Raw genomic sequence first — 25,243 nt, forward strand, 5'->3', positions numbered from 1 at the left:
TACAGTGTCCAACATCCTTGCAAGTGCTTTAAGAATTCATGGGTTATAGAATATTATTGGATATCAAAAGGTTCATTTATCATTCAAAGTCAAAGAATAAATCACAATGTGCCATAAACTGTACCAACCGCCCAGGGTTAAAGGTGGTATGCACCCAAACAGAGCATCAAACGGGTAGCATTGACCAAAGATTAAGGAACATATTCAGGGGATGCCTCAAGTCTTGATCGATTCACATGGTAGGTATACGTGGGAGACAATAAATCCAAAATAATGGAACGTGGAGCCCGGCTCCATTGGTGGCAAACCAAAACGCCTAAACAGAGTAAAGGGCAGTAATTGAATAGTCGACCCAATTAATATGATGACAAATTATAAATGATTATATTCGCAGGCGAGCATGGAAGGTGACAAACAAAGTTGAGTAACAAATATATCATTGTAAAAGGTTTCGAACAAATTTATTATCATTTAAGATGGGGAATAATTCTCAATTGTGTTGTTTTCATACCTGGTTCTAAGATGGATATTTATTCGGCCTTTGATATTAATAAGAGGAAACACATGGAAGTCGGCTTTCTCCTACCACACCGAATGTAGAAGACATTTAGCAAAGACACAAAAAAGCCCCCCTTCCACCAGTATCATGGGAAATAGTTTGTGGCTGAACATAACGAGTGGTTATAGAGAGTGTTACAAGATTCAAGAAGAGTTGGCAGATTAACGGATTTCCGGATGATTCATTGATTAACAGAGGAACAAATGTGTTCCTTATAAAGAATTACAAGGACGTTGTTTCTTTTAGAAACAACGTAGACTGAAGACGGAATTAGAAACAAAACTAGAGACAAGATAGGAAACATTCCTATCTGGACTGAAGACAAAAGAGACGGGATAGGAAACATTCCTATCTAGACTGAAAGACGGACTACAGACAAGTAGTTGACTATTATAGAAAGTATAAGATATTATCTTAATACCCTCCCTTAATGGTCAACGTACGGATGTCGGAACATTCTGTGATAATTGAGACCCTCCCTGGATCTACAGAATGTTGAAACCAAGAAACTTTGCCAAAAGAGTGCTATGACTCAAAATAGGTTGCATTTACAAAACTTCGTTTTTGTGGAAAAAACGGTAAAACCCAGAATCTCACACAACCTTGCGTATTACAGACAACTTGAAATGATTTTTGAGGAGAAAATCAACAAACCCAGAATCTCACGCAACCTTGCGTATTACAGACAACTTGAAATGATTTTTGAGGAGAAAATCAAAAAACCCAGAATCTCACGCAACCTTGCGTATTACAGACAACTTGAAGTGATTTTTGAGGAGAAAATCAACAAACCCATAAAAAACAGAAAGAAATTCAGAAGGCGTAAAAAGCAGCTTCGCCTTGATCAGGACCCGAAGAAGTCGGACGCTGCGTAACACCCAAAACAAGTTGATCGGTGTTTCGATATTCGAAGATTGCGATGATGCACTGCTTCCAGGTTCCATAATTGCGACCATTGAATTTGGAATTATGTTTGAGCAAAATATTTGTCAGAGATGCCATGGCACATTTTTCAATGAAAAAAGGCACGGATTTTGCAGACCAGGAGGCTGCAAAAAAGAGACGACTGTCGTGGTGTGCAGATAATTTCAAAAGAAATTATAAATTTTTCGAAAAATTCCTTATCATGGCTCTGATACCATGTTACAAGATTCAAGAAGAGTTGGCAGATTAACGGATTTTCGGATGATTCATTGATTAACAGAGGAACAAATGTGTTCCTTATAAAGAATTACAAGGATGTTGTTTCTAAAAGAAACAACGTAAACTGAAGACGGAATTAGAAACAAAACTAGAGACAGGATAGGAAACATTCCTATCTGGACTGAAGACAAAGGAGACGGGATAGGAAACATTCCTATCTAGACTGAAAGACGGACTACAGACAAGTAGTTGACTATTATAAAAAGTATAAGATATTATCTTAATAGAGAGTGCCCTCTAAATGAATAGGCATGAATGTTAAAATATATAAGAAGATACAATGAAGAAATAAAGAATAGTATCGAAATGCCATAAGAATTGAGTAAAGGATTTGAAGAATCTTGCATTAAGGATGATGATATACAGATAAGTATCTATTACTCCAAGTATTACATTATAGTTTCTCTCTTATTTGTCCTATAAGAGCTATGTACCTTGATCATTTCCTCTAAGACTATTATTGCAGGAAAATGGAGATTCAGAGGGAGTTTGGTATTTCTTCAAAAGTAAAGGAGCTCAAAAGATTGATGTTCAAAGCGAGTCAGACACAATTGTATGATGGAACAAATAGAGGATATGTTTCAATTGATCCTTGAAGATCTTGATCATATCAGAATAAGAGGGAGTTTTGACTTCATGTAAACTTTGGTATCATACATGGGACTGCATGATTATATGGGCCTACCCCCAGTGTTCATCATGAGGAAGTGATGCCTTCCAAATGATCATCACTTGCATTTGCATAAGTTATTGAAAGGTGATGATCTTACAATAACTTAATTATCCTATTATGATGGATATCTTACGATGTCTATGTAGATCATGATAGATTATACTTTGCATGGTGGATGTTTATATGGTAAGCATTATGAGAATGCATGTGCACATATCTTATAAACATTTTTTTGAGTATATGGTGAATGTTATGCAAATTGATGTTCTGGAGGGCCATTACACAGAGTACTTGGTGAATATCATGCGACCTAATAATTTGGGAGGCCATTACTCACGATACTTGATAAATATCTTGCATCTCAACATTCTAGAAGGCCATTACTTAAAGAGTATTTGGTGGGTATCATTGATATTCTAGAAAATCAATACTAGTGATATCAAATGCGATATCAAACCTCATTAAGTAATTGGTGAAACTCGTGTATTCTGGAAGACCGATACTCATGATATCAAATGTGATATCAAACCTATTAAGTAATTGGAAAACATCATGTATTTTGGGAAACCAATACTCATGATATTAGATGTGATATCAAACCTTATTTGAGTATTTGGTGAATATCATTGATATTCTGGAAGACCAATACTCATGATATCAAATGTGATAGGAAACCTTGAGTACTTGGTGAAGATCATTTGTCGATATTCTGGAAGACCAATACTCATGATATCAAATGTAATATCAAAATAGTGGAGATCTTCTAATCAAAGATGTCCTTAAAATTTGTGTTTATCCTCCCAAGCTAAGAGGGAGTGTTAATGTTTTGTAGCTTTTGTTGGATAAAACTTATCACATTCTTCATCATAATAAACAAATGTTATTGATAACTAACGAGAGTTAAAGAGAATGGAGACATGCCTCTTAAATGTCATGTACATATGCGTTGAGAATGTAATTTGGAAAACACATAAATTAAAAACAGCATTAGTATATTTACACAATTTTTTGAAAACCAACATAAGGATGGCAAATAGTGGGGGCTTAGTAATAGAGATCCCAATAAGGTGGAGGGACAATGCCCCAAATGGTGATCTAGGAGGCTGCCCCCAATAGGGTCAAGGGGCAGTATCCCTTCAGGGATCTAAAGGCAATGGCCCCCATAAAATCCAAGAGTAGCCCCACCAACACATCCTCCCTACCACCAAATACAATTAAGGCCTTTGAAAGCACATAAACCTTCATGGTGCACACCATTTTCACGATTTTATCTGGCACTCTTTTGATTATAGGAACATTTGTTTAAAGGTTTTTTTTCTTCATTGGTTGAACCCTTGGGTATCGCTGGACTCGCCTAGGTTTGCCTAGGGTGCTTAGGTGGGGCCTTGGGCAAACCCGAAGCAGACCCAGTGCATACAACTATGGTGAAGTTCTGAGATAACCCAGTAAAATAGTAATTTATCTATAAATTTTCTCAGATTTTTCAAAATTGCAGTCCACGTAATCACAGATTACATTTTGTTAATACAATTGTTCAAACACTACTGTTTCATGAGATAAAAAATTTATTGATAAGACAAGATAAATTTATGCTGGATTAAGTACAAATTACTTTCCATGGCATCACATTCAGTGACACAGAATTGCAGTCAATGGTTTGACAATTTGTTGAGTATTTTGTTAAACATTTTGGGATTTCAATCCAAGAGGAAAGATAAATAATTAAAGCATTTTGTCAAATTTATTAGAATCATAATGAATGAAATCACTGTTCTCTTAACGATTTTCATGAACATTTCCAGTTGGCAGTCCATGTGATCACAATTTGTTGAAGCTTTTTGTCGGACATTTCAGAATTGCAATCCATGTGAACTGTGTTGAAGCATTTTATCAAACATTTCAGAATTGCAATCCATGTGATTACATTTTGGCTTTACTGAAGCATCTAGTGCAGATTAGGGAATTTGCATTGCATAAGATCAGAATTCACCCAAGAATTTTGTCAATAAATGCATTTGAAGATTCATATTGAAATTCACCAAGAGAATTCAAATACTTCTCATGCATTCTAGGAAAATCAAATGACCATCTACAGCCTGTTACCTAAATTTTCACCCCCCGGCTCATCTCAGGTAGAGTCATAGTTATGTCAATCAATGGTGCATTTTTTGTTTGAACTTTGAACCAAATACAACAGTCAGATTCGCAACAAATTGAAGGGTTACAAAGCAGCAAGGATACATATGCAATACATCATTTTGGTCATAAAAGGGAATAAAAATGAAGCAGCAGCTACAAACTCTACCATCAATGGCAGCAAAGTAAAAGAAGCATTTAGAAGTTTCAAATACCATCAGCAAAAGTACATCTGCAATAGATGTAAGAGGAAGCAGAGTTTTTCTTGTATAAAACTTTACCCCAAGGTTTCAGATCTAAAGAGAAATCAACAAAGAGCTTCCAAATTTCTGGAAACTACAAGCTTCAGATTTTTTTATTTTTGCAAGTTTGTACTGTATTTTTTTTATAATATTTATGAATGATATTTTATAAATCATTTATTTGATGTTATTTTAAAAATACAAAATATGGAAATTGGCTTTTAAAATAAAAAATTAATATTTTATTTTGTATCATTTAATAAAAAATTATTAAATAATTTATAATCTATTAAATTTAATTAACATTATTATATTAATAATATTGTTAAGTGATTTAATTATCACTTAATAAATATTATTAATATTATTAATTTTGTTTAAATAATAAATTATAAATTACCTAATCATTGTTAAATAAACGTATTAAATACTTTATAGTTCATTACTAATTGATATTTATTAAGTAAATGGATTATAAATTATTTAATAATAATTACTTAAAGTGCGAGATAAGATATTTATTTTTATCTCTAAAAGTCAAACAAAGATATTTTGGAGAGTTATGGCAAGGTGTCTAAGGTCATATTGATGGGATTTGAAGGTAAGAAAGTTATTACTTTTCAGAGACATTTTGTGGGATATTTTGAGAGATAAGAGTGCATTAATGAGAGGTCTTTATGTTGATATTGTTGAGGCATGACTTTTGGGCCACACCTTTTGGAAGACTTTTTAGGGGCTCAAAATTGCCCTTGAAACCTGAATTCGACCAAGGAGTTGTTGGCATTAATGATGTAGTTGGATGAAAAAAGGCATACGTATGAGTTAAGGCTCATTTGAAAGGATTCCAGTTTTTTGTAAGAGAGCTATTGTTGTGATTTCTTCTTGAATCCTTCATTGTTTGCATACAGATTGTTTTGTAACAATTATGGGAATGCTATTGTCTCACCCTTCAAAACTTTGAATGGAAGAGTTGTTTGAAGACCTTTTTTGAGTTTCATCCTGTTGTATGAAAGGTACTGATTTGTTGCCATTATTGTGATTCATCTTGAGTCCTAAGTGAGAAATCTTCAATTTTTTAGCATTTGCAAAATGAGTAATTTGTTATAAGAATTGTGTCATGTTTGAACTGTTTCAGGAAGGTTTCATTGTGTCAAGAATATCAATCTCATTTCAAGTTTGGTGCATCACCTTAGTCTTAAGTTTTACTTTTGTTATCTTTCTATCTCTTTTCCTCTCAAGTTTTAGGTTATGTTTGAAGAGCAAATAGGTGAAGCATCATAAGGAGCTGGCCTAGAACCCAAAGATTCACTCCTATTTTCGGTACACCCACTACCCAAGAGCGTTTCCATGTTTCTCGAAATGACTGATTTTTTCAAATTCAATCAAGGGTGCAACTTTTAGAGATAATACAGCCAAGAGCATTTTAATAAATATTTGGCATGCAATGTCCACTATATCAAATTTTACAAATAATCACACTGCCAACATCAACTATTGATGAGTAATGAAGGTCTTGCAACTTGGATGCTGTAGCTATAAATAAATTACAGTCAAATAGGAGAACTTGGTAATTTGTAGTAGACTAATATCAATATTCACCACTTCCCAATTGAACGTGGACCTCTGAGAAACGATAGCAAATCTCAGAGAAATGATTGTAGGCTTCTCATAAGTGAATGCAGGCCTCTAAAAATCTAGACACAGGCACTGCTAAAAAAAACGTAGCCCCAGCAGTTAATCGCAGGGTATATGAACTGAAACGCAGGCCTTGAAAATTGCACATAGGTCCTTAGAAATGTCACACAAGCCCTCCTTAGGTGAACAGAACCCTGCAATTGATAAACCACTGCCCTATAATGAAACAACAACCCTCTAACAATCAGATTGAACTCCCAACCAGGACATATGAGCATACAATTAGTAATTCAGCCTTGAATTTGTTCTCCGAAAATCCAATCTTCACCACTTGTTCAATCAACTTTTCAATAATAGTAAACACAATAGAGAAGCAATTACAATTTGCTTTACCTCAGCAGTAAATTGAAAGACAAACTCAAAATCTAACCCTTATATTTCAGCAAGGGCACAAAAAATCAGAACTTCAAGAAAACGTCACAAAGACGACAAAACAAAAATAAGATAATTAAATGATCGGATAATTTTCTCATCAAATGGGCTCATATTTATAATCTTCAAATGGCACAAATTCCCAAATGAACTCCACTTAAGAAGCTTCTTCCACACAACCTAAAAATATAATTGTCATTATAGTATAATTTATTAATTGCTTTTGGCTCCCAAAAATGACCTTTGCCACCATAACATAATATTCTGACACACAAGGCCACTATTTATTGTGCCTGCAATTTAAAACTTTTCAACCCGGTCCCAACGAACTATGATATTGAGGTGACCAACATTAAACACCAATGAAATAGAAACCTCGGCATATTTAGATTAATAATAATAATAATTCGCTTGTCTTGCAAAAACAACTGAAGAAGTATCATAATCAAAATCTGACAACATCATAGTGATTCTAATAAGAAAAGACGATGAATGAATTGACAGGGTGACTTACTATAAATAGACGCTCTCTCCAAGATTCTTGGAGCCCAAACTAGAAGCTCAAAATAAAAAGTGAGAGCATCACTCAACTCCTCTAGCTCAACTAAGCTCATCGAAACGAACAATTTGACTTACTATAAATAGTAACTCACTTACACGGAGCTAAAACAAACCATAGGCTACTAGAAAGCCTATAAACCCCACAATTGATACCCTCAAATCCCACTGTCAGCTCATGAGGGTTGCAATGGTGAATAGACCAAGCCAATTGCAGGAACCTGCTAAAAATGGAGATATTACAATCCTCCTTAAGATTGCTTGTCCCAGAGCAAAATGAACATCACAGTCCACTCGGATCCCAAGGGTAGAACTACGAACTATCCCAACGGTGTACAAGCAACTCCTGTAGCATCAACACCCAAATAACTAATATCAATGACGTAATCATTTGGAAACTAAATGTAGGCACTAATGGCGGTAACAAGTCATCGGAACTCAATCCAACTGAAATACCAACTCTATCAACATCTAACTCCTTATCAAACTGACACTCACACCCAACTGTACTGCAGAGATGATAATGAGCATAAGTACCTAAATCACTATCACCAACTCCAACCTCTAATAAACTTTCCTATGTGTGTGGGTATTGCAAGTGGTCTAACTTGCAATTGTCGATTCCATCTGAAAAAGATGGTGCTAACCCATCCCATAATGGATGGTATAAACTGGAGCCAACCCACACCAATGTGAAACTCAATCCTCGACCTGTGGGTCAAGAGAGAAGTGATGAGCACTCCTCACAGTGTAATGCCGATAAAAACTCCCAATCCTTATCAAGGGCTCATCAATATTAAATTGGGAATCAAGAGACTACTCCCTTCTCTGACTCTGAACTACTGGTTGAGCAAGATCCTGAACAACCCTCTCAACAAACCCAACAACAAAATCCATGTTGGGAAGCATTGTAGCCAAGGTCTCTAAAATCTACCCCACCAATTGTCATATAGCTCAAGAGCCTCGAATGAGAGTATGCTCAGATGCTCTATAAGAATCCTCCCAAAAATCCGAACTCTCAGATAAATACTCCATGAACGACTCAGTGCATTCAAAGATTAATGTGGAAGCATCAACCTGCTCCCCCACGACCCACAGTTGATCCCTCTGAAAATGTGGCACTGCCAACTAATTGTCCAATGCTACCAACTGTGTGAGATGAAGAAATAGATTTGCTTCTAGCAGAAGTAAGCAAATCACCACAAGAGCTCGTCTCCACCAATGCTCTCACCTCCTTTGTACCTATGGGACCCATATCCTAGATAGATGTGACTACCACATCATCTCCGTTATCCCCAACCGTGGAAGCAAACTCACCACCAACCACTACTATTTGAAGTTGAACAAGGTTTGTGGCTGGTGTGGACTAAACATGCTCTAACTCCACAGTCACCTCATCCAACCATGACTGTGACTCCCAGAAAGCCAACTGGGACATTGTAGTGAGTCCACAATCACCTCAAGCTCATGGGTGAGCTCAACCACCTCCTCCTCTTTTCCTAATAATGTCTCATAACATATGCTACCCCACTCAAGAAGGTAATCCCTATCACCAACTAACAATGAATAATTATGTTTCAAGATCCTGACAGCCTCTCAAAATGCATGAACCTCTGCTAGGGAAAGACTACTATCAACGTGCTCATTTTTCATAGGAGCACCCCAACCGTATGCAACTAACATCTAACGAATAGCATCATAATGCTTAAGAGTTGAAGTGATGTCTCTATCACTCAACTTCAACAGACTAGACACATTATGCCTCTGTAACCCTTGACTCCTATGCAAGTTGTAACCCCTGACTCCTATGCAAGCTCTCTGTCCCACTAAATGCATTGTAATAGGAGACTGAATCAGAACTACTCACCACAAGTTCGCTCAATGTATGTGTGCTACCGTCCTCACACATATCTCCAACCAAGATACCACTACTCAGTACCTCAACTAACACCTCCTCTAAAGAAACGGAAGCCCACACAGTATCGCACTCCTCACATGACTCTACTTTCCCTCAATAGAAAGTCCTAGTAAATCCAAATCCTGAGACCCATCCAAAACCATCCCAATGCAGCTCATAGTATCATCCAACAAATCATCAGAGGTATCCATACTCTCTGTATCCACATCTTATCACCTAACTCTGCACACATGACTCAATGTCAAGTTGTGAATCAATTATGCCGTAGCACTATTGAACATCCTCTAACTCCATTGTAACACCTAGATCACCAACATCACAGTTGGGTGACTCCATACATGCATCAGCCCCACTTGAAGAAGCAGTTGCCACCTGCACTAAAACAACACTACAGCAGCTCATATATAAATCTCCAATAACAATTCCCTCCTCGAGAGATTCTAAACAATCAGCAATAACTACTGTCCCAATAGCACTTGCACTATACGTAGCAACAACTCTGGAATCCTCAACCCATTGATGCTCAATTTTGTTGTCCACCAACGGGGAGAACTCAAGCCTACTTCCCTGCATCCTCAATGTCGATCTCCTAAAAGAAGAAACCAACATCACAACTGGGTGACTCCATACATGCATCGGCCCCACCTGAGGAAGCAATCACCTCCTGCACTAAAACAGCACTACAATAGCTCACATATAAATCTCCAATAACAATTTCCTTCTCGATTCCTCGAGACCGTCTGAACAATCAGCAGTAACTACTGTCACAATAGCACCTACACTATCCACAATAACTTTGGAATCCTCAACCCATTGACGCTCAGTGTTGTTGTCCACCAATAGAGAGAACTCAAGCCTTCTTCCCTGCATCCTTGGTGTCTGTCTCCTAAATGCAGAAACCATATACCTCACTACCCTATCAATCATCTCTGGATCTGACAAGCTCACCACCAACTCTCCCTCAAGACATTTATCATCAACTCTAGAACTACTAGTCCTCCTATGTTTGTCCATGGCTATGAAATGCAAGAGTACTGGTCACACCCAATACAACAGCAAATCTGAAATAACAATAAATTTCCTACCACATAGGATTGCAGGAAACCACTCTGATACCATTGTAATAACCATGGTTCCTAGAATCGCGCAAAAATCGTCGATTTGGCGATAAGATTCATGTGTCACGATTTTATTTGAATCGAAAATCGCCGGTGGCAATTTTTTCAGGTGAATTGCCTGAATCGCCAATATCAGCGATTCATGGCAAAAATACCAAAATCACCCACATGTATCGGCAAAAATCGGCCGCGGCAGCAAGCATATAAAGTTGGATATAATAAAAAAACACATGTTTTATTTGCTTTCTTATTTGTCTTTCCTCTTTGTTATAACCTTAAAGAGCCTTCTATTTGAGGAAGAGTGAGAGAGAAGAAGAGAAAAGAAAATCCATAAGTTTCCAACCAACAAGAAAGAAGAGCACCAAAGAGATCAGAAGTCCATCTGGGGAGGCCATAAATTGCATTGGGAGCATTAAGGAGTCAATATCAACACTCCTCAACTCATTTGCAAGAGGTAAGTGTTGGTTTTTTTTTTGCATGTTAGTGTATTATGCATTTTTTGTTAAATTTTTTTAGTTTTCATTTGCAAATCTTGAATGTTTTTTATTTTTACTAAATTGCAAACTAGGGTTTGTTGTTTTGTAGCTTTTGTTTATTAGTTTCAAACTTTGATATTTTACATGAATTTTTTTTTTATAGCAACCCTTTGCTTTCATTTTTCAATTTCCATAATGGGTAAAAAAGATGAATGCTGGAAATATAATGAAGAGTTTCTTGAAAGAACCAAATATCAAACAAAATGTATATTTTATAAAGAAAAAATAAATTCCAGAGGTATCCATAGATTGAAATACCACATTGCTGGCATACCTAGCCATGATGTCACAGTTTGCACTCATCAAACTGCTAAGGCAAAATGCACTTGTTTAGTGGCATTAGAAAAAATTGAACAAGACAAGTTGAATAAGAAAATGCAACTTGAAGGGTTAAGAGGTATTGGCTCCCGTGCTCCCACATCCACAACTGCATCTACATCTGCATCTGCATCAACTTCCGCATTTGTAGGTTGTGTTGGAGAGGGTTCTTCCAGGCCTCCTTTTCGTCCTAGTTCTAGTGCTCGTGTGAGTGTTAGTGGTAGTCGGTCTTATACTGAGACAATGTCCAACACCAACCTATTGCGGCCTAGAGTGCGGAATAATAGAATGGATAGTTAATTTGTGCCCCGCACTACTCCTAGCTCCCAACCCACGCTTGAGGGCATGGGTTTGAACAAGGAGATTCATGATGCTGCCTAAAAAGAGATTTGCAAATTTTGGTACTTTTGCAACATTCTGTTTATTACAGCCAGGTAATTGATTCTTTTTTCTTTGTGTTCTTTAAGGTTAAAGTTAAAAATAAAAGTAAAACTTTAATTATATCTACTTGTTTTATGATTTGAGTTTTGGACATCTAAATTTCTAATCAATATCATTATCTATTTGTGACAGGGCTCCTTATTGGCAGAACATGATAGATGCAGTTGCTATTTGTGGTCCGGGTTTTAAAGCCCCAACTAAGGCTGAGTTGAGTGGATATCTCCTGGATGAAATGGTAGAGGATATGAGAGTTGAACTTGAGGACAACCGAAAGGAGTAGATCGAAAAGGGTTGCACCATCATGACTAATGGTTGGACAGATAAGAGGGGAAGAACACTCCTCAATTTTCTTGTATCCTATGAAGGTGATTGATTATTCTACTTTCCTACATACATAATTTTGAATCGTGATTGACTATTTCAAATTTTGATTTGTTGATTGTTAATTATAATTCGTTGTTTTGTTACTTATAGGATATACCATGTTCCTCAAATCCATTGATGCTTTTGTTCATGTAAAAAACGCCACATATTTATGTGAGGTTATTGAGGAAGCCATAGCAGAGGTGGGGGAACAACATGTGGTGCAAGTGGTGACAAATAATGCAGCAAGTTATGTTGCTGCAGGTAAACTTTTAACCTTTCAAGTTTTGAAAATAAATTTATTTGAATTTTGAACTTTTTCTAATTCTAATTTAGAATTTCTAAGTTTCATAAGTTCTAACATGTTTGAAATTTGAATTTCTAATTAATTTAAAATTGTTGTAGGTAAACTTTTGATGGAGAGGCACCCCACCATATTTTGGTCCCCTTGTGCGGCACACTACATTGACCTCATGTTGGAAGAAATTGGCAAACTTGAGTGGGTCAAGTCATGTGTGGAAAGGGCAAAAAACATATGCAAGTTTATTTATAATCATTCATTTGTCCTTAGCGCAATGAGGAAGTACACAGGAGACAAAGAGTTAGCTCATCCAAGGATCACGAGGTTTGCCTCGAATTTCATCACCTTGCAGTCCTTGTTGACATCAAGGGATGATTTGAGGAGCACGTTTGTTGGGCAGGAGTGGATTTCATCTTCCTATGCTACAACCATTACAGGGATAGATGTGGTGGATTGCATATGATGATGGTTTTTGGAAACCTGCTAGAGAAATCCTTAAGGTAAATTTATTGCAATTTCACACTTAATATTTTACAGTTTACTATGCTAATTGTTTAATGATTTAATTTTACCTTAAGTTATATTATTGAATTATTCTATATTTAAGTTTTGACTCAAATTTTTGTTTTACTTTATATGTAGGTCATTGAGCCCCTTGTATCTCTCCTACGAACTGCTGATGGGGATAAGCCCTCTATGGGCTACATATATGAGGGCATGGATAGGGCCAAGGAGGCCATTAGAGCCCAGTATGCAGGAGTGGAAGAGAAGTATGCCCCTATTTGGGACATCATTGATAGGAGATGGCAAAATCAACTCCACAGAGCCATCCATGCAGTAGCTTACTTTTTGAATCCGGCATTTCGTTTCCGTCCTGACTTCAAGGCGGATGAGGAGGTTCTCACCGGATTATATACAGTGATCCAAGGTTGAGTACTAATGAGGAGAGCAGTGCTGCAATTATTGAGCTCGATAATTTCAATAATAAAGAAGGGCCACTATTCTAAACTTAAAGTTGATTATGTAATTTTAGAGTTAACTTGTAATTTGTAATTTGTAAATGAGACTAATTGTTTTTATTTTCCCTTATTTCAGATAGATAGTGGCAAATGTTTGGGGCCACAACTCCAAAAATTTCAAAAAATTGCCATCCATATTCTGAGTCAACCAAGCAGCGCTTTTGGATGTGAGCGCAGTTGGTCCATGTTTGAACACATCCACTCGAAGAGGAGGAACAGGTTGACAGTGCAGAGGTTGAATGATCTTGTCTTTGTTCATTACAACCTCCGTCTTAGGATCAGACAGATTTTGGGCACTGACTCCTCTCCAATCATTCTGGAGGAGATTGATCTAGAATCAGAGTGGCTCACAGAAGTTGTAGATCCAATCTTCACTGAGGAAGACCGTGCATGGGTTGACCAGGTGGATATAGAGGCTGAGGCAACTAGAGCACATTCTTCAGGCATTGGTAGACGCACACGCACATGCACAGACACAGGCCCTAGCGAGGTTCGTGAGCCCATCTTACATGTGGGAGATATGGCTTGGCAGTCCTCTAGGACCTACATTAGACGCCTTGCTACTAGGAAAACTAGATACTCAAAGGCTGAGGCTGAGGCTGCAGCCGAACTTGAGGATGATGTTGAGGATGATGATGACTATGAGCCTGAGGCTTGAGCTGGAGCCTTGTTTTTATAGTTTGTTTACAGATATTGATATTGAATCATTGATAGACATACGTTTCAAACTTTCATGGATCTTCATCTTAGATTCTTACATACATTTATGATTTGATGTCTTATGGATCATCTTACATACATTCTATGATTTAAATCATTATAATCATTTGATTTCTATTTACTTCAGCTAGCCTACAATTTACATTTTAGATAACATAGTTACGTATGTGATGGATTTTATGTTCCAAACTTCCATGTTTATGTATGTTAAGTTTTAACTTCTTTTTGATGATGTTATAGTGTGTTTAAGTTATATTCAATAAAGGGTGCATGAAATCAGTTTTAAATTGTTAAAATATTTAAATTTAAAGGGTTTTTTCAAATTCAGAACTTCAGGAAAAGGTCACAAAGACGACAAAGCAAAAATAAGATAATCAAATGATCAGATGCTTTTCTCATCAAATGGGCTCATATTATAATCTCCAAATTGCACAAGATTCCCAAATGAACTCCACTTAAGAAGCTTCCTCCACACAACGTTAAAATATAATAAAGTGTCATTATAATATAATTTATTAATTGTTTTTTGGCTCCCAAAAATAACCTTTTCCACCATTAATATTCTGACACACAAGGCCAATGTTTCTTGTGCCCATGATTTGAAACTTTTCAACCCGGTCTCAATGAGCTATGAATGAGGTGACAAACATTTAACACCAACAAAATAGCAACCTCAGCGTATTTAGATGAATAATAATAATAATTCACCCATCTTAAGAAAACAACTGACGAAGCATCAAAATGGAAATTTGACAACACCAGAATGATCCTGATGAAGAAAGACAATGAATGAACCTAACAGGGTGACTTACTATAAATAGACACTACCTCCAAGATTCTTGGAGCCCAAAATAAAAACTAAAAGCATCACTCAACTCCTCTAACTCAACCGAGCTCATCGGAACCAACAGTTTGACTTACTATAAATAGTAAGTCCCTCAAACAAAGCCAAAACACACCATAGGCTGTTGGAAAGCCTATAACCCCACAATTGAGACTCTCAAATCCAACTCATCTCATAAGGGTCATGATGGTGAACTGACCAAGCCATTTGCAGAAACCTGCTAAAAATGGGAACATCACGATTTTGATTTAAGGTCTGGATTGCCACCTATGTAAAACAGCATTTTGGATATGAATACCTCTTTAGTACAGATGTGTCTGTTGTGATCCTCGTCAAGATAGGGACATAGTCTTCTGGTTTGCAAAAGCATACAATGCATGCATATTGTTGGTTCCCAAAACCACAGAATGGAAATTCTGAGAGCTTTGCCAGTTCTCCAAAATGATTAATCAATCAGTGTTGGCCAACGAACAGGAATAACCTTAATTCTCCTGAACTTTAGGCTTCACTAAACCAAGGCGGGGTTAACCTTCCTTGAACCCTAATTGCTTGGTTCAAAGCTTTTCTATAGCAAATTTAAACTTTGTTAATTATAAGTAAATCTTTAATATTTGCTGAAAAAAAAATTAAGTGAATGCTTTGATATGATTGAATATTTATATAATAACTGAGTTGATGTTTGTAAGGAAATACGGAAACAGATCATTAACTTCAACTAGGAATCAAATAATTGTTTTAATGATTTGAAAGACCAGCGCCTTACTTATTCTAACAATAGAGTCAATCACAATGAAGATTATTATGTACAACTTTACAAGACAATATATATTAAAAATCATAAATTACTCATGTACTCCAAATGTAGAAGATAACTCTTATATGCAATAAGATGTGAGTCTAAAAGGAATCTAACTTCTTTGGCAAGAAGTCCAATTAGAAATGGATAAGGAAACACTGATGTATTTCACACTATCCTTGATTATCAAACAAAGAATGCAGTGAAAAAACTAATGCATAAGCTTTGTTGGGAATAATTTAATAATTGCCTTATTAATCATTAAGGACAAGTAAAAATTGTATTTTATTCTCTTTGCCTTGAATAAACACAAATAGAGATCTTTTATTAAAATATAATATCTTGATTCATATAAGTCAAACTTTATAATCCATCTTTCTCCTTACAAGATCTGAGTATCTTTTATTCACTGTTCATGCTTCTTTCTGCTCGCTTCTTTTTCACAAATGAAACACCTCTTACTTATACATTATATTGTGACCTTTTAAAGAGTTACATCTCTTCTAAATGAACTAACCTAATAATATTTTAGAACATATTTTATAAATAACATATTATATAGCATTCCTAATTCATTGTTGACTTACTTGAAACACACGATAATCATCCTTGCTTTGAATGTTTTCTACAAACGATGCTTTTGAAATATAATAGGACTCGATTTCTTTAGACTTTCCCGCACACGTGACTGGTTCCTTTGGTAGACCAAGACACACTTCCATGCTACGATGCACTTCTGTTGGCACAAATGTTTAGAAGGCCTCTGAAATCTTGAAAGTATTTGTTTCTCAATGTCCATCATTAAGGAAGCACAGACCCATAATTATTTGCGAGAATATTCCTCTTCATTTGTGTCTACTATTTTTTTCGCATTTGTGTCTACTATTGTTGAACATTTTCGCAATCGACTTGAAATGGGCATAATGCAACAATTTTACTCTTTACTCTAGGCAGGCTGAAACGCAATGTATCGTGAACGCCTCCTAAGTTATGATCTTGCATGGAGCATGGAGAGAAATGTCTTCCAAGTTTTGTTCCCGCATAGGAACAAACACTAAATTGATCTCAATTTTCAAGTTGTCGAGCACTCCAGAGAAGCATTAGCAATCCCTTGTTCCTGTAGTTGAGTCGGTTTCACAATATTTCTGTTATTTGTTGTTTCGAAAGCCAATCAGGGAATCAACCACAATTGCATCAGCCCTTGTGATCATTTTCTTCCGTCTCTTGCAGCCAATGACCTCACCAGATCTAATTGGAGTAAACGGACCTTTCATAACATCTTCTTTAAGAATAGTTTTTGCATCGCTGGAAACAAAGCAGGAGCCAGTGTATTAAGAAGGCGTGTTTGGAGGTGATTTTTCACCTTGTGGGTGTGAATTCTCTCTACAATTATTTTGTATAGACTCAGAGAATGCAAAATTGCCTTCATCTGTATGTATCTCAATGCAATTTTCATCAGACTCCTTTCCACCGGCCAATGACTTCCCTTTATCTTTAAGCCAGGAAGCTACTTAGAATGCACCAACTATTCCAGTAATTCGTCTTTGCTTTTTCTTGCCTTGGATTCATCAAGATTGTTGAAGCTTTGCAAAGGATGATCAATGATTTTTGTTGTTGTGTTTGTTTACTGCTTTTGGTTAGTGTATCAATTAATCATCATTGAACACATATATTATTGCCTATGATTATCTTTCTGTACGAGTGCTTATAACTATCAAAATTCATTTTCCAAAATGAATTTGAATTCAGAAAATATCTTCTCACACATGAACTACATCTTCAAATGCAAGCATTGTTTCTCTTCTTCAAGGATATCATTCAACATATCACTATAGTAGATTTCACTTTAAATCATGTCCATTACTCTTCCTTTTTCTCTTTGCATATTTAACATTAATTACTTTCTCATTGTATAATTGAATCAATGACAACATTTCATCATGAATCTCCAACATTATTTCAAAAATGGAAGCCTAAAATTTTTGCAAATAATTTGGACTCCATCAATGGCTCTTGTTGGGGACATATGCCCCTTGTGGGCATGATGAGATTCCAGCTATATCTAGAGAAGCGGACCAAGTACCATTCTTAACCTAATGCAAAGTGAAATTATCACTATGCCTGCTATCTCCGTGAGAGCTTTCATCTGACTCCTCAGATGTTTCATTACATATAATATCAGCAAATAGTATACCCTTATGAAATGTAGTTTTGTCTTTCTCGTTTTGTGTGTTTCTTTCTCTCTCTTCCCCTTTTCCTCTTCTTATTTGGTCTTGGTCTGCAATTCACCATTTTTCTCCTTATGTTCTCTTGCATATCCTGATGATGGCTCAAGTAGTGTGATCTGAAACGTTGAGAAAAAAATTCTACACAATCTAATCCAAAAACTATCAGATTTTTTTAATAGCCTTTACAATTCTCATTATTATTTTTTGTTTTTAAATATAATTATAAAATTTTAAATAAAATAGTCTTAATATATATATAAGGCAAGAGCCTACACTGCAACGGTAAATTGTGAGCCTCTCATCAGGGAGGTTTTGGGTTTGAATTTACTCGATATTAACACATGATAATAATTAATCTTAACAATAATAATAAATCAATAGTACATAATCTAGGCTTCGACAGATTACCTATCCAAAAAAAACATATATGTATAGATATATATGTATATGTATGATATATATTATAATATATAATTTAAACAATATTACATGAATTGTTTTTATTCTAACATTAAATATTTAAAAGCTATCAAATTAAATTTATAATTATAATATATTTCTATTAAATATATAAAAAAATAACATATGTTTAATACAATAAGGATTAAAGAATTTCAATTAAATATTAGATTTCTAATTTTGTTATATTTTAATATTTTACGATTTAATATATAAAATTTAAACCACTGTTCCCCGAACATTTCCCGGATGGAAACAAGTCCCTAGGGACAGGAAAGGCATTTCCGTGTAACATAGTTGTAAACATATTCATTATTTGTCATTAAGGTTGGTTTGATCACATTTTCTCTAAACCACAGCAGACCTGTGCTTCAGTGAAGGTATGACACAGACAGTTAACTAAACAAAGAGTTTATAAGCTTGAATAACAAATAACACCATGTGATCATCGTCTGACCTCGTGTCGAAGCAGTGCACTTTGGGCTTGTAATGCTGCAACAATAGCATCAATAGCTTCAGCTCCTCCATGATTTCGCAATGCAAATAATGCAGCATAGCGCTCATACATGCTTTTCTCTTCATCCAAAAGCTCTTTCCTTATACAAATAAGTCCATGATAAGACAATGAACATAAAAGGACTGAATTCTACTGCATGCATTTACTGTATTTATATGGATGGGCAACATACCTGAGTTCCTCTATGCTAGTCTCAGAAGATGCAGGCACTGCAGGATCAACAGACAGGAAAGGAGACTTGTCTTCTGTGCTAATTTCTTTTGCATTTTTATGCCTGCTTTTCTCAATGCGTTTCAGTGCCAATTCACATGTTTCTTGCACTTCCTGTGCTGGATCTAATTTTAAGCTATTCTGCAAGAGGGGTACATAATCATCCAGTCCTATAGCCCCAAGGGCCTCTGCTGCCTGTATTCAAAAACCCACAACTCAAGACATGTTGCAAATTGTAATTAAATAACCAATACATTTTGAGATTATAGCAACTTCATAGATAGTTGCATATCACATAAGAATATAGGAAACTATTATTCATTACCAGTAAAATACTAAAACATAAGTTACAAAGGGGCATTTTCTTCATCAAGGAGTAACATGAAATATATCAAACAAAAATGATGCTTTGAAATCTAAAATTTTGTGCAAAAACTTAAAAAAGGCCTCTCCAACTGCTTAGGTCAACTATCAAAGGCAATGATATCACATGCCACGGAAGAGTGTTACCAGTTTTCCTTCCAACTACTGATCAAGTGGTTGTGTTTGGCACCTATTAGACCAAATGTATTTCCTCCACAAACCAATAACTCAAGAATTAAGATCTGTGTGTATTGTACAAAGCTTGTAAAAATTCACAAAACATTACAATGACTTGATGGCTATCTTTTTTATATTCTTTTCGCTTCTGCAAATTAGGTTCAATTAGGATTGTTGAGACCTATAAAATTATCCCAAATTTCCAGGACAGGGGGAAGAGTTTACAGGACAGAATTGTTTTTTTTGCCAAGTTTGGGGACAGCAAGGAGGATGGCTTTATAAATTAAGGAATTTTTAAAATATATAGGGAAACTTTGATAAAGCATGTCATTTAAATAGGATAGAGCCTTCACATACAACATTTCAATAGTCATACTCAGTACTCAATATGCATTCAAAATTTGGAATTCATTGTCTATATGTATGTAATATTAAAAAAACATACAAATTTGAAATACACCCAAGAACATAATTCAGAATTCATTGTCAACAGCAAAAAGAACAATAACCCACCTTCAAAATTGAAGCATGCTACTATCATTTAAGTCTGATATAAATTACCAGTGTACAGATTATAGGCATAGCAATACAATTGCTTTGGAAGATAATCATTTTCACATTAGTGTCTATACATGAAACAGCATTCCTATTAAACCCTAACATGGAAAACCTTGGAAACTTTGATAGAGTTGATTGTTGCCGGTATGGCATTGACTCCTGAAAGGGTGCTGTCGATAGTGGATAGACCACATTCACCAATGACCTAAATTGGGGTTACAAAGTTACACCCCTAAAACTACACCTCTAGTTCATTGTAAGTGGACTGTTATCAATATGAACAGGTCAGTATACAGTTCCGATCATGATAGATCTGTTACAGAAAAATGGCACCTTGATGCAACCTCCAATATTAACCAATTCTTCCACCAATGACCCAGATCAAAACAAAACCAACCTAGCACTAATGTACTGCCACGGAAAGACATAACAATGCATGTTCCAGGACTGTAATGCACTTTTCATACTTCCCCAAAATCTTGCAAACAGTCTGCTACATGATTCTGAGCATGCAGCATGACTTTAACAACATTCTTAATGTAATGTTGCCGAATACAATCAGAGGACCCCAAATATAGGGCAAACTTGGAAGGAGGGGCATACTTCAATATAAATAAAGAAAGAGTTTTACAGAGAAAATTGTGTTTTTTTTAGTGCGAATGCAACCTATCCCGTTGGAGACACCCATCCATTCTGGGACTTCCAAGGCATCCCCAGGACAGACAACGTTCCCGAGTTTCCGTGTCATATCCCCATTTTGGAGGCAATTTGATTTAATTAATTTAATTAATTAGGTTGTCCAAAATAATAAATATTTTATGAGGATGACTAATTAATTATTTTAATTAAATAAATAAGTGGTATTAAGTTAATTATTTATAAAGTTATCAAATAAATAAATATTAAAAGGTAACTTTATATTTAATTAATTTAATAAAGTGACTTGATTTATTAAAATATTTTATAAAGTCACTTAATAGATAAAATAAAATAATGTTCTAGAAGATTCTGGAGAAAGTGGAGGAAAAAGAATAAATAGGCACCCCGGGCTTCATTCTAATCATCCAGATTTGTTGTTGTTGATGTTGATGTTTGTTGATGTGCATTGTGGAGCCTAGGGTTTCTGCAATAGTCACAACTGGCCAATGAGAACGAAAACTCTCAATTGGTACGCAATTTTGAGGGTGTGAAATATCACTTGAATTATTGCAGCTGGGAGGAAGATACTTCAGTCTTCTATTTGTGCTACATTGAGAAAAAATATTTGAGTACAAAAAAGCAGGCCGAAAAAGCAGTTCGAAAAAAGCAGGCCAAAAAAGTAGTTCGAAAAAAGCAAGCCGAAAAAGCAGTTCGAAAAAAGCAGGCCAAAAAAGCAGCTCTGAAAAAAGTAATCCGAAAAAGCAGTTTGAAAAAGCAAATCCGGAAAAAGCAAGTGGTAAAAGCAAATCGGAAAAAAGCAAAGCAAAAGGGGCAGCATTGAAGGAAAATATTACAGCCATCCACAATCAGGTTCTTCACTTCTCATTTGGCATATTTTCTGAGAAATGTAGGTTTTCAGGTGAGTACAAAATATAGCTTCAGCACTTCATTATTTTACATTGTACTTGTCTTTGTTTGCCAGTTGGCATTATTGGTATCAAAGGAAGGCTAGAATTTTGCAATTGAAAGAGCGTTGTAATTTTTAGACTATCTATATTGCAACTCTAGAGTTGATGATCAGCTTATTAGTTTGCATTCCAATTGTTTGACAAAATATCAATTGGCTGTAAGTTCTCTTTTTGGCATAAATAATGTTATAATTTTGCATGCTAAGTGTTTATATTAATGCCACTTGGTTGTAAGTGCATTAATGCCATCCTAGGTTGCATCCAAAGTATTTGTCATAATTACTAATTGCTGTAGCTGCATTTTGCAAGTAGTTTAAGTCACATATATGTATTGAATATTGCCAAAATTAGTTGCACATTCATATTAGGTCATTGTTTAGACAATCTGGGGTCTTTTTGTAAGCATTCTCTTTGAGGCAAATCCAAACAAGAATCACTGTAGCAATCTGAAAAGTTATATCACTCAGATGACCCTTGCTTGCAAAGTGTTTGACGAAATGTCAAACAACTGAAGTATAAAGATTTTTTGTGATTGAAGAAGTTATAACCTATTGGGGTTATTACAGTGGTATCAGAGCGGTTTTCTTGCCATCCTGTGGGGTGAGAACCGACTTACATGAGTGATCAGCACTCTACTTTATCCAGAATGGACAGGTACAGTACAAAGTCTCTGAGGACACAATCTTGGACAATTGATAGACACAGTATCCAGAGTCGGAATTGTGGAAAGGATGGCTATTCAGACATTAAAGATGAACTTAGGAAAATAAGGCATAACATGTTTGAACTGTTGGTTAAGCACCACCGTATAAATGACAGGCTGTCCGACCCAGCTAAGGTGGATAAGTCGACTGGATTTCGATTTGGCAAATCTTCTCGCAAAGCATTGACTGATACAGTGAGAGATGTCACTAAGAACCTTAATGAGGAGTTCGAGAAACAAGTTTGCAACCAGTCAGAGGTTTCAGTTCAGCCATAGGAAGAAGTGGTGAAGGATATTACGCTGATGGATAGTAACTGTCAACTTGGTACTCAAGTTGAGACAGTTGTATACAGGCTGCCAAAGGGTGATGTCTCAGGTACTCGGGACGGTTTGGTTCCAACAGGCAGTGACTACAGCATAGTGGGTTCAAATGATGATTATGAGGATGTTGTTGTGCATGATGGTGAGATACCTGGTAGAGATGAGCAGACATTGAGCATTCATGACTTTGCTGAGAGAGAGTACCAGGCACAGATAGATGCTTCGTCACATGAGGTTGAGGTTGGTAGTACTTCACATGATTTGTCCAGCCAGCTGAAGGTGAGCGAAGATAGTATTGTGACTTCATTATCTCATCATGACAGAATGCGAGATATGATAGAGGATCACATCCAGATGATTCAATTACAGGGTCGACATAAGGGAGTTCAGGCAAAGTCTTCTTGTGTTGACTTACAGGTGATTAGGGAAGGAATGGGAACGATGAAGTTGAGATATTTACATCTTCTATCAGATCGTGACCATCTTCTTAGCCTTGTCGGAGACTATTCAGATGCCTTGAGGAGAAAGGAGGAGGAAGTTGACAGGCTTTCTCGCGAGATTGAGGACATTCGAGCTTCTTGGATGAATACTCCATTAGCATTACAGGACTGGGAGAGACATGGGAATGAGCATGGCATGGAGCTGAGCTTAGTTTCATCTTGCACTCCTGATACTCAGTTTTCTGCGGCAGGCGGATCATATGTGGTCGTTGATAATGTTGTGAGTTCATCTTGCATTCACATTTAGGATACAAGGAAAATGTCAGACAGGTATGTGGAGTTAGTTGGTATTAGTCATATTACTCAGGTGAGGAGTTTGCTTGAGTTACCAGTTGATTCTAGTTTACGGATATGGACTCGAGATTGTTATATTGGCGTTTGGGATTCAATTGACTAGAGATCTTTAACACTTTTTGGTAGCAGTGATTGTTTGGGTGCTATCATGGATTTGATTAGCAGATTGCACGGTGTTGTCTTTTCTTGTGCCAGCAACTTGTCCGATGTCGGTATTAGTTTTTATACACCGGTGTTGGGCTTTGTTCATATATCCAGTCGACCATTCTTGTTGGAATGTGTTGATGATCTTTCATATTTGGTAGTATGTACAGATGAGTCCCAGGATCATATTGGCCTTGATGACATCCAGGAGGATGCAGTGGGTAGTTTTGAAGACTTAGCTTCCTTGGCAGTTTCTTTTGGTACAGAGGAGTTGGACAGCAGTGCTATAGTTTTTGATACTTTGTATGTTGATATGAGCTTTGGAGTTGATTCGCAGGATATGGTTGGTAATACTCTAGAGACCAGTAACTTTGAGGATACTCCCTTAGTCAGTGTGTCAGAGGAAGTTTGTAGGAGACAGTCTAGCCAGTGCCATCATGTGTCTAGTCAGTTGAGAGTTAGTGAACGAGACATTGCTATCGCTTGCCAATATTTCGATGCTGCTCATAAGTTGTTAGCAGTTTATGGATGGGGTTCTCCTACTAGTGATGAGCAGGGAGGCAGTTATTTTTCCTTGACAGAGATTCACTCTTTATGGGAGGCTATTCGGATTCTGAGACAGAATTATATACAGCTGGTAGCCGACAGAGATTATCTTATGAAGTGGGGGAGTACAGCATACGATGCATTATTGGCCAAGGAAGATGAGGTGAGTGAGCTTACTCAGCAGCTCGAGGTGACTTCTGAGATTCTTGAGAATACACAGTTGGCTTTCGAGGAGTCACAATTTCATTTGGCTAAGGTGAGCGTGGAGTTAGAGTGACTGCAGTCTTTACCAGATTCTGTACAGTCACAAGCTGTGGTGTCTGGTGATCTGAGGATGTCTATGGTCGAGATTTTTAGAGACAGTGGAGATGGGGATGCATCCATCCTTGATACTAACATTGGCATATCGGGCTCAGTTGAGTTGGGTGCTGCAACAGATTGTTGTGGTATGCCTGATATGGTGGTGGCCTCTAGTACTGATGGCACAGAGACTAGAGATGTTGTATCAAAGATCATGTGTGATGTTGGTGAGCCGGCAGTTGGCATGGTTCCTGCTAGTAATACTACTCCCTTGGCGATGTCTTCGGAGGTAGTAGTCAGTTCCAACTTGGTTAGTAATCGATTGCAGTTAGTTTCATCTGGATTGCAGTGTGAGCCATTGACTGAGATTGGTGCATTCTATCGGCATTACACTATGAGGTATGCTCATCAATTTACCTTTGATGACCATGTTGATGAAATGATGATACAGATATGTACTTTGGTTCCTAGTGCTCGTCATCAGTTATGGAACGGTTTGATGCC

The 25,243-nt window shown here is 36.5% G+C and overlaps 1 protein-coding gene across 2 annotated transcripts in view; it reads right to left on the bottom strand.

Moving 5' to 3' along the window:
- The window catches only part of LOC149564397 (ARM repeat superfamily protein), a 73,562-nt gene that overhangs the window by 42,113 nt on the left and 6,206 nt on the right, over positions 1-25,243 (bottom strand). For both annotated transcript variants that reach the window (XM_089827452.1, XM_089827451.1), the window contains exons 3-4: positions 19,189-19,421; positions 18,957-19,095 (exon numbers count right to left, since the gene is read on the bottom strand). In XM_089827452.1, coding sequence (XP_089683578.1) covers positions 18,957-19,095; positions 19,189-19,421 — 372 coding nt within the window. The remainder of the gene's footprint in view (positions 1-18,956; positions 19,096-19,188; positions 19,422-25,243) is intronic.

The sequence above is a fragment of the Cupressus sempervirens genome, chromosome 4 (genome assembly GCF_028749045.1).
Source record: "Cupressus sempervirens isolate cs-2001-9-10 chromosome 4, ASM2874904v1, whole genome shotgun sequence".
Classification (NCBI taxonomy): domain Eukaryota; kingdom Viridiplantae; phylum Streptophyta; class Pinopsida; order Cupressales; family Cupressaceae; genus Cupressus; species Cupressus sempervirens.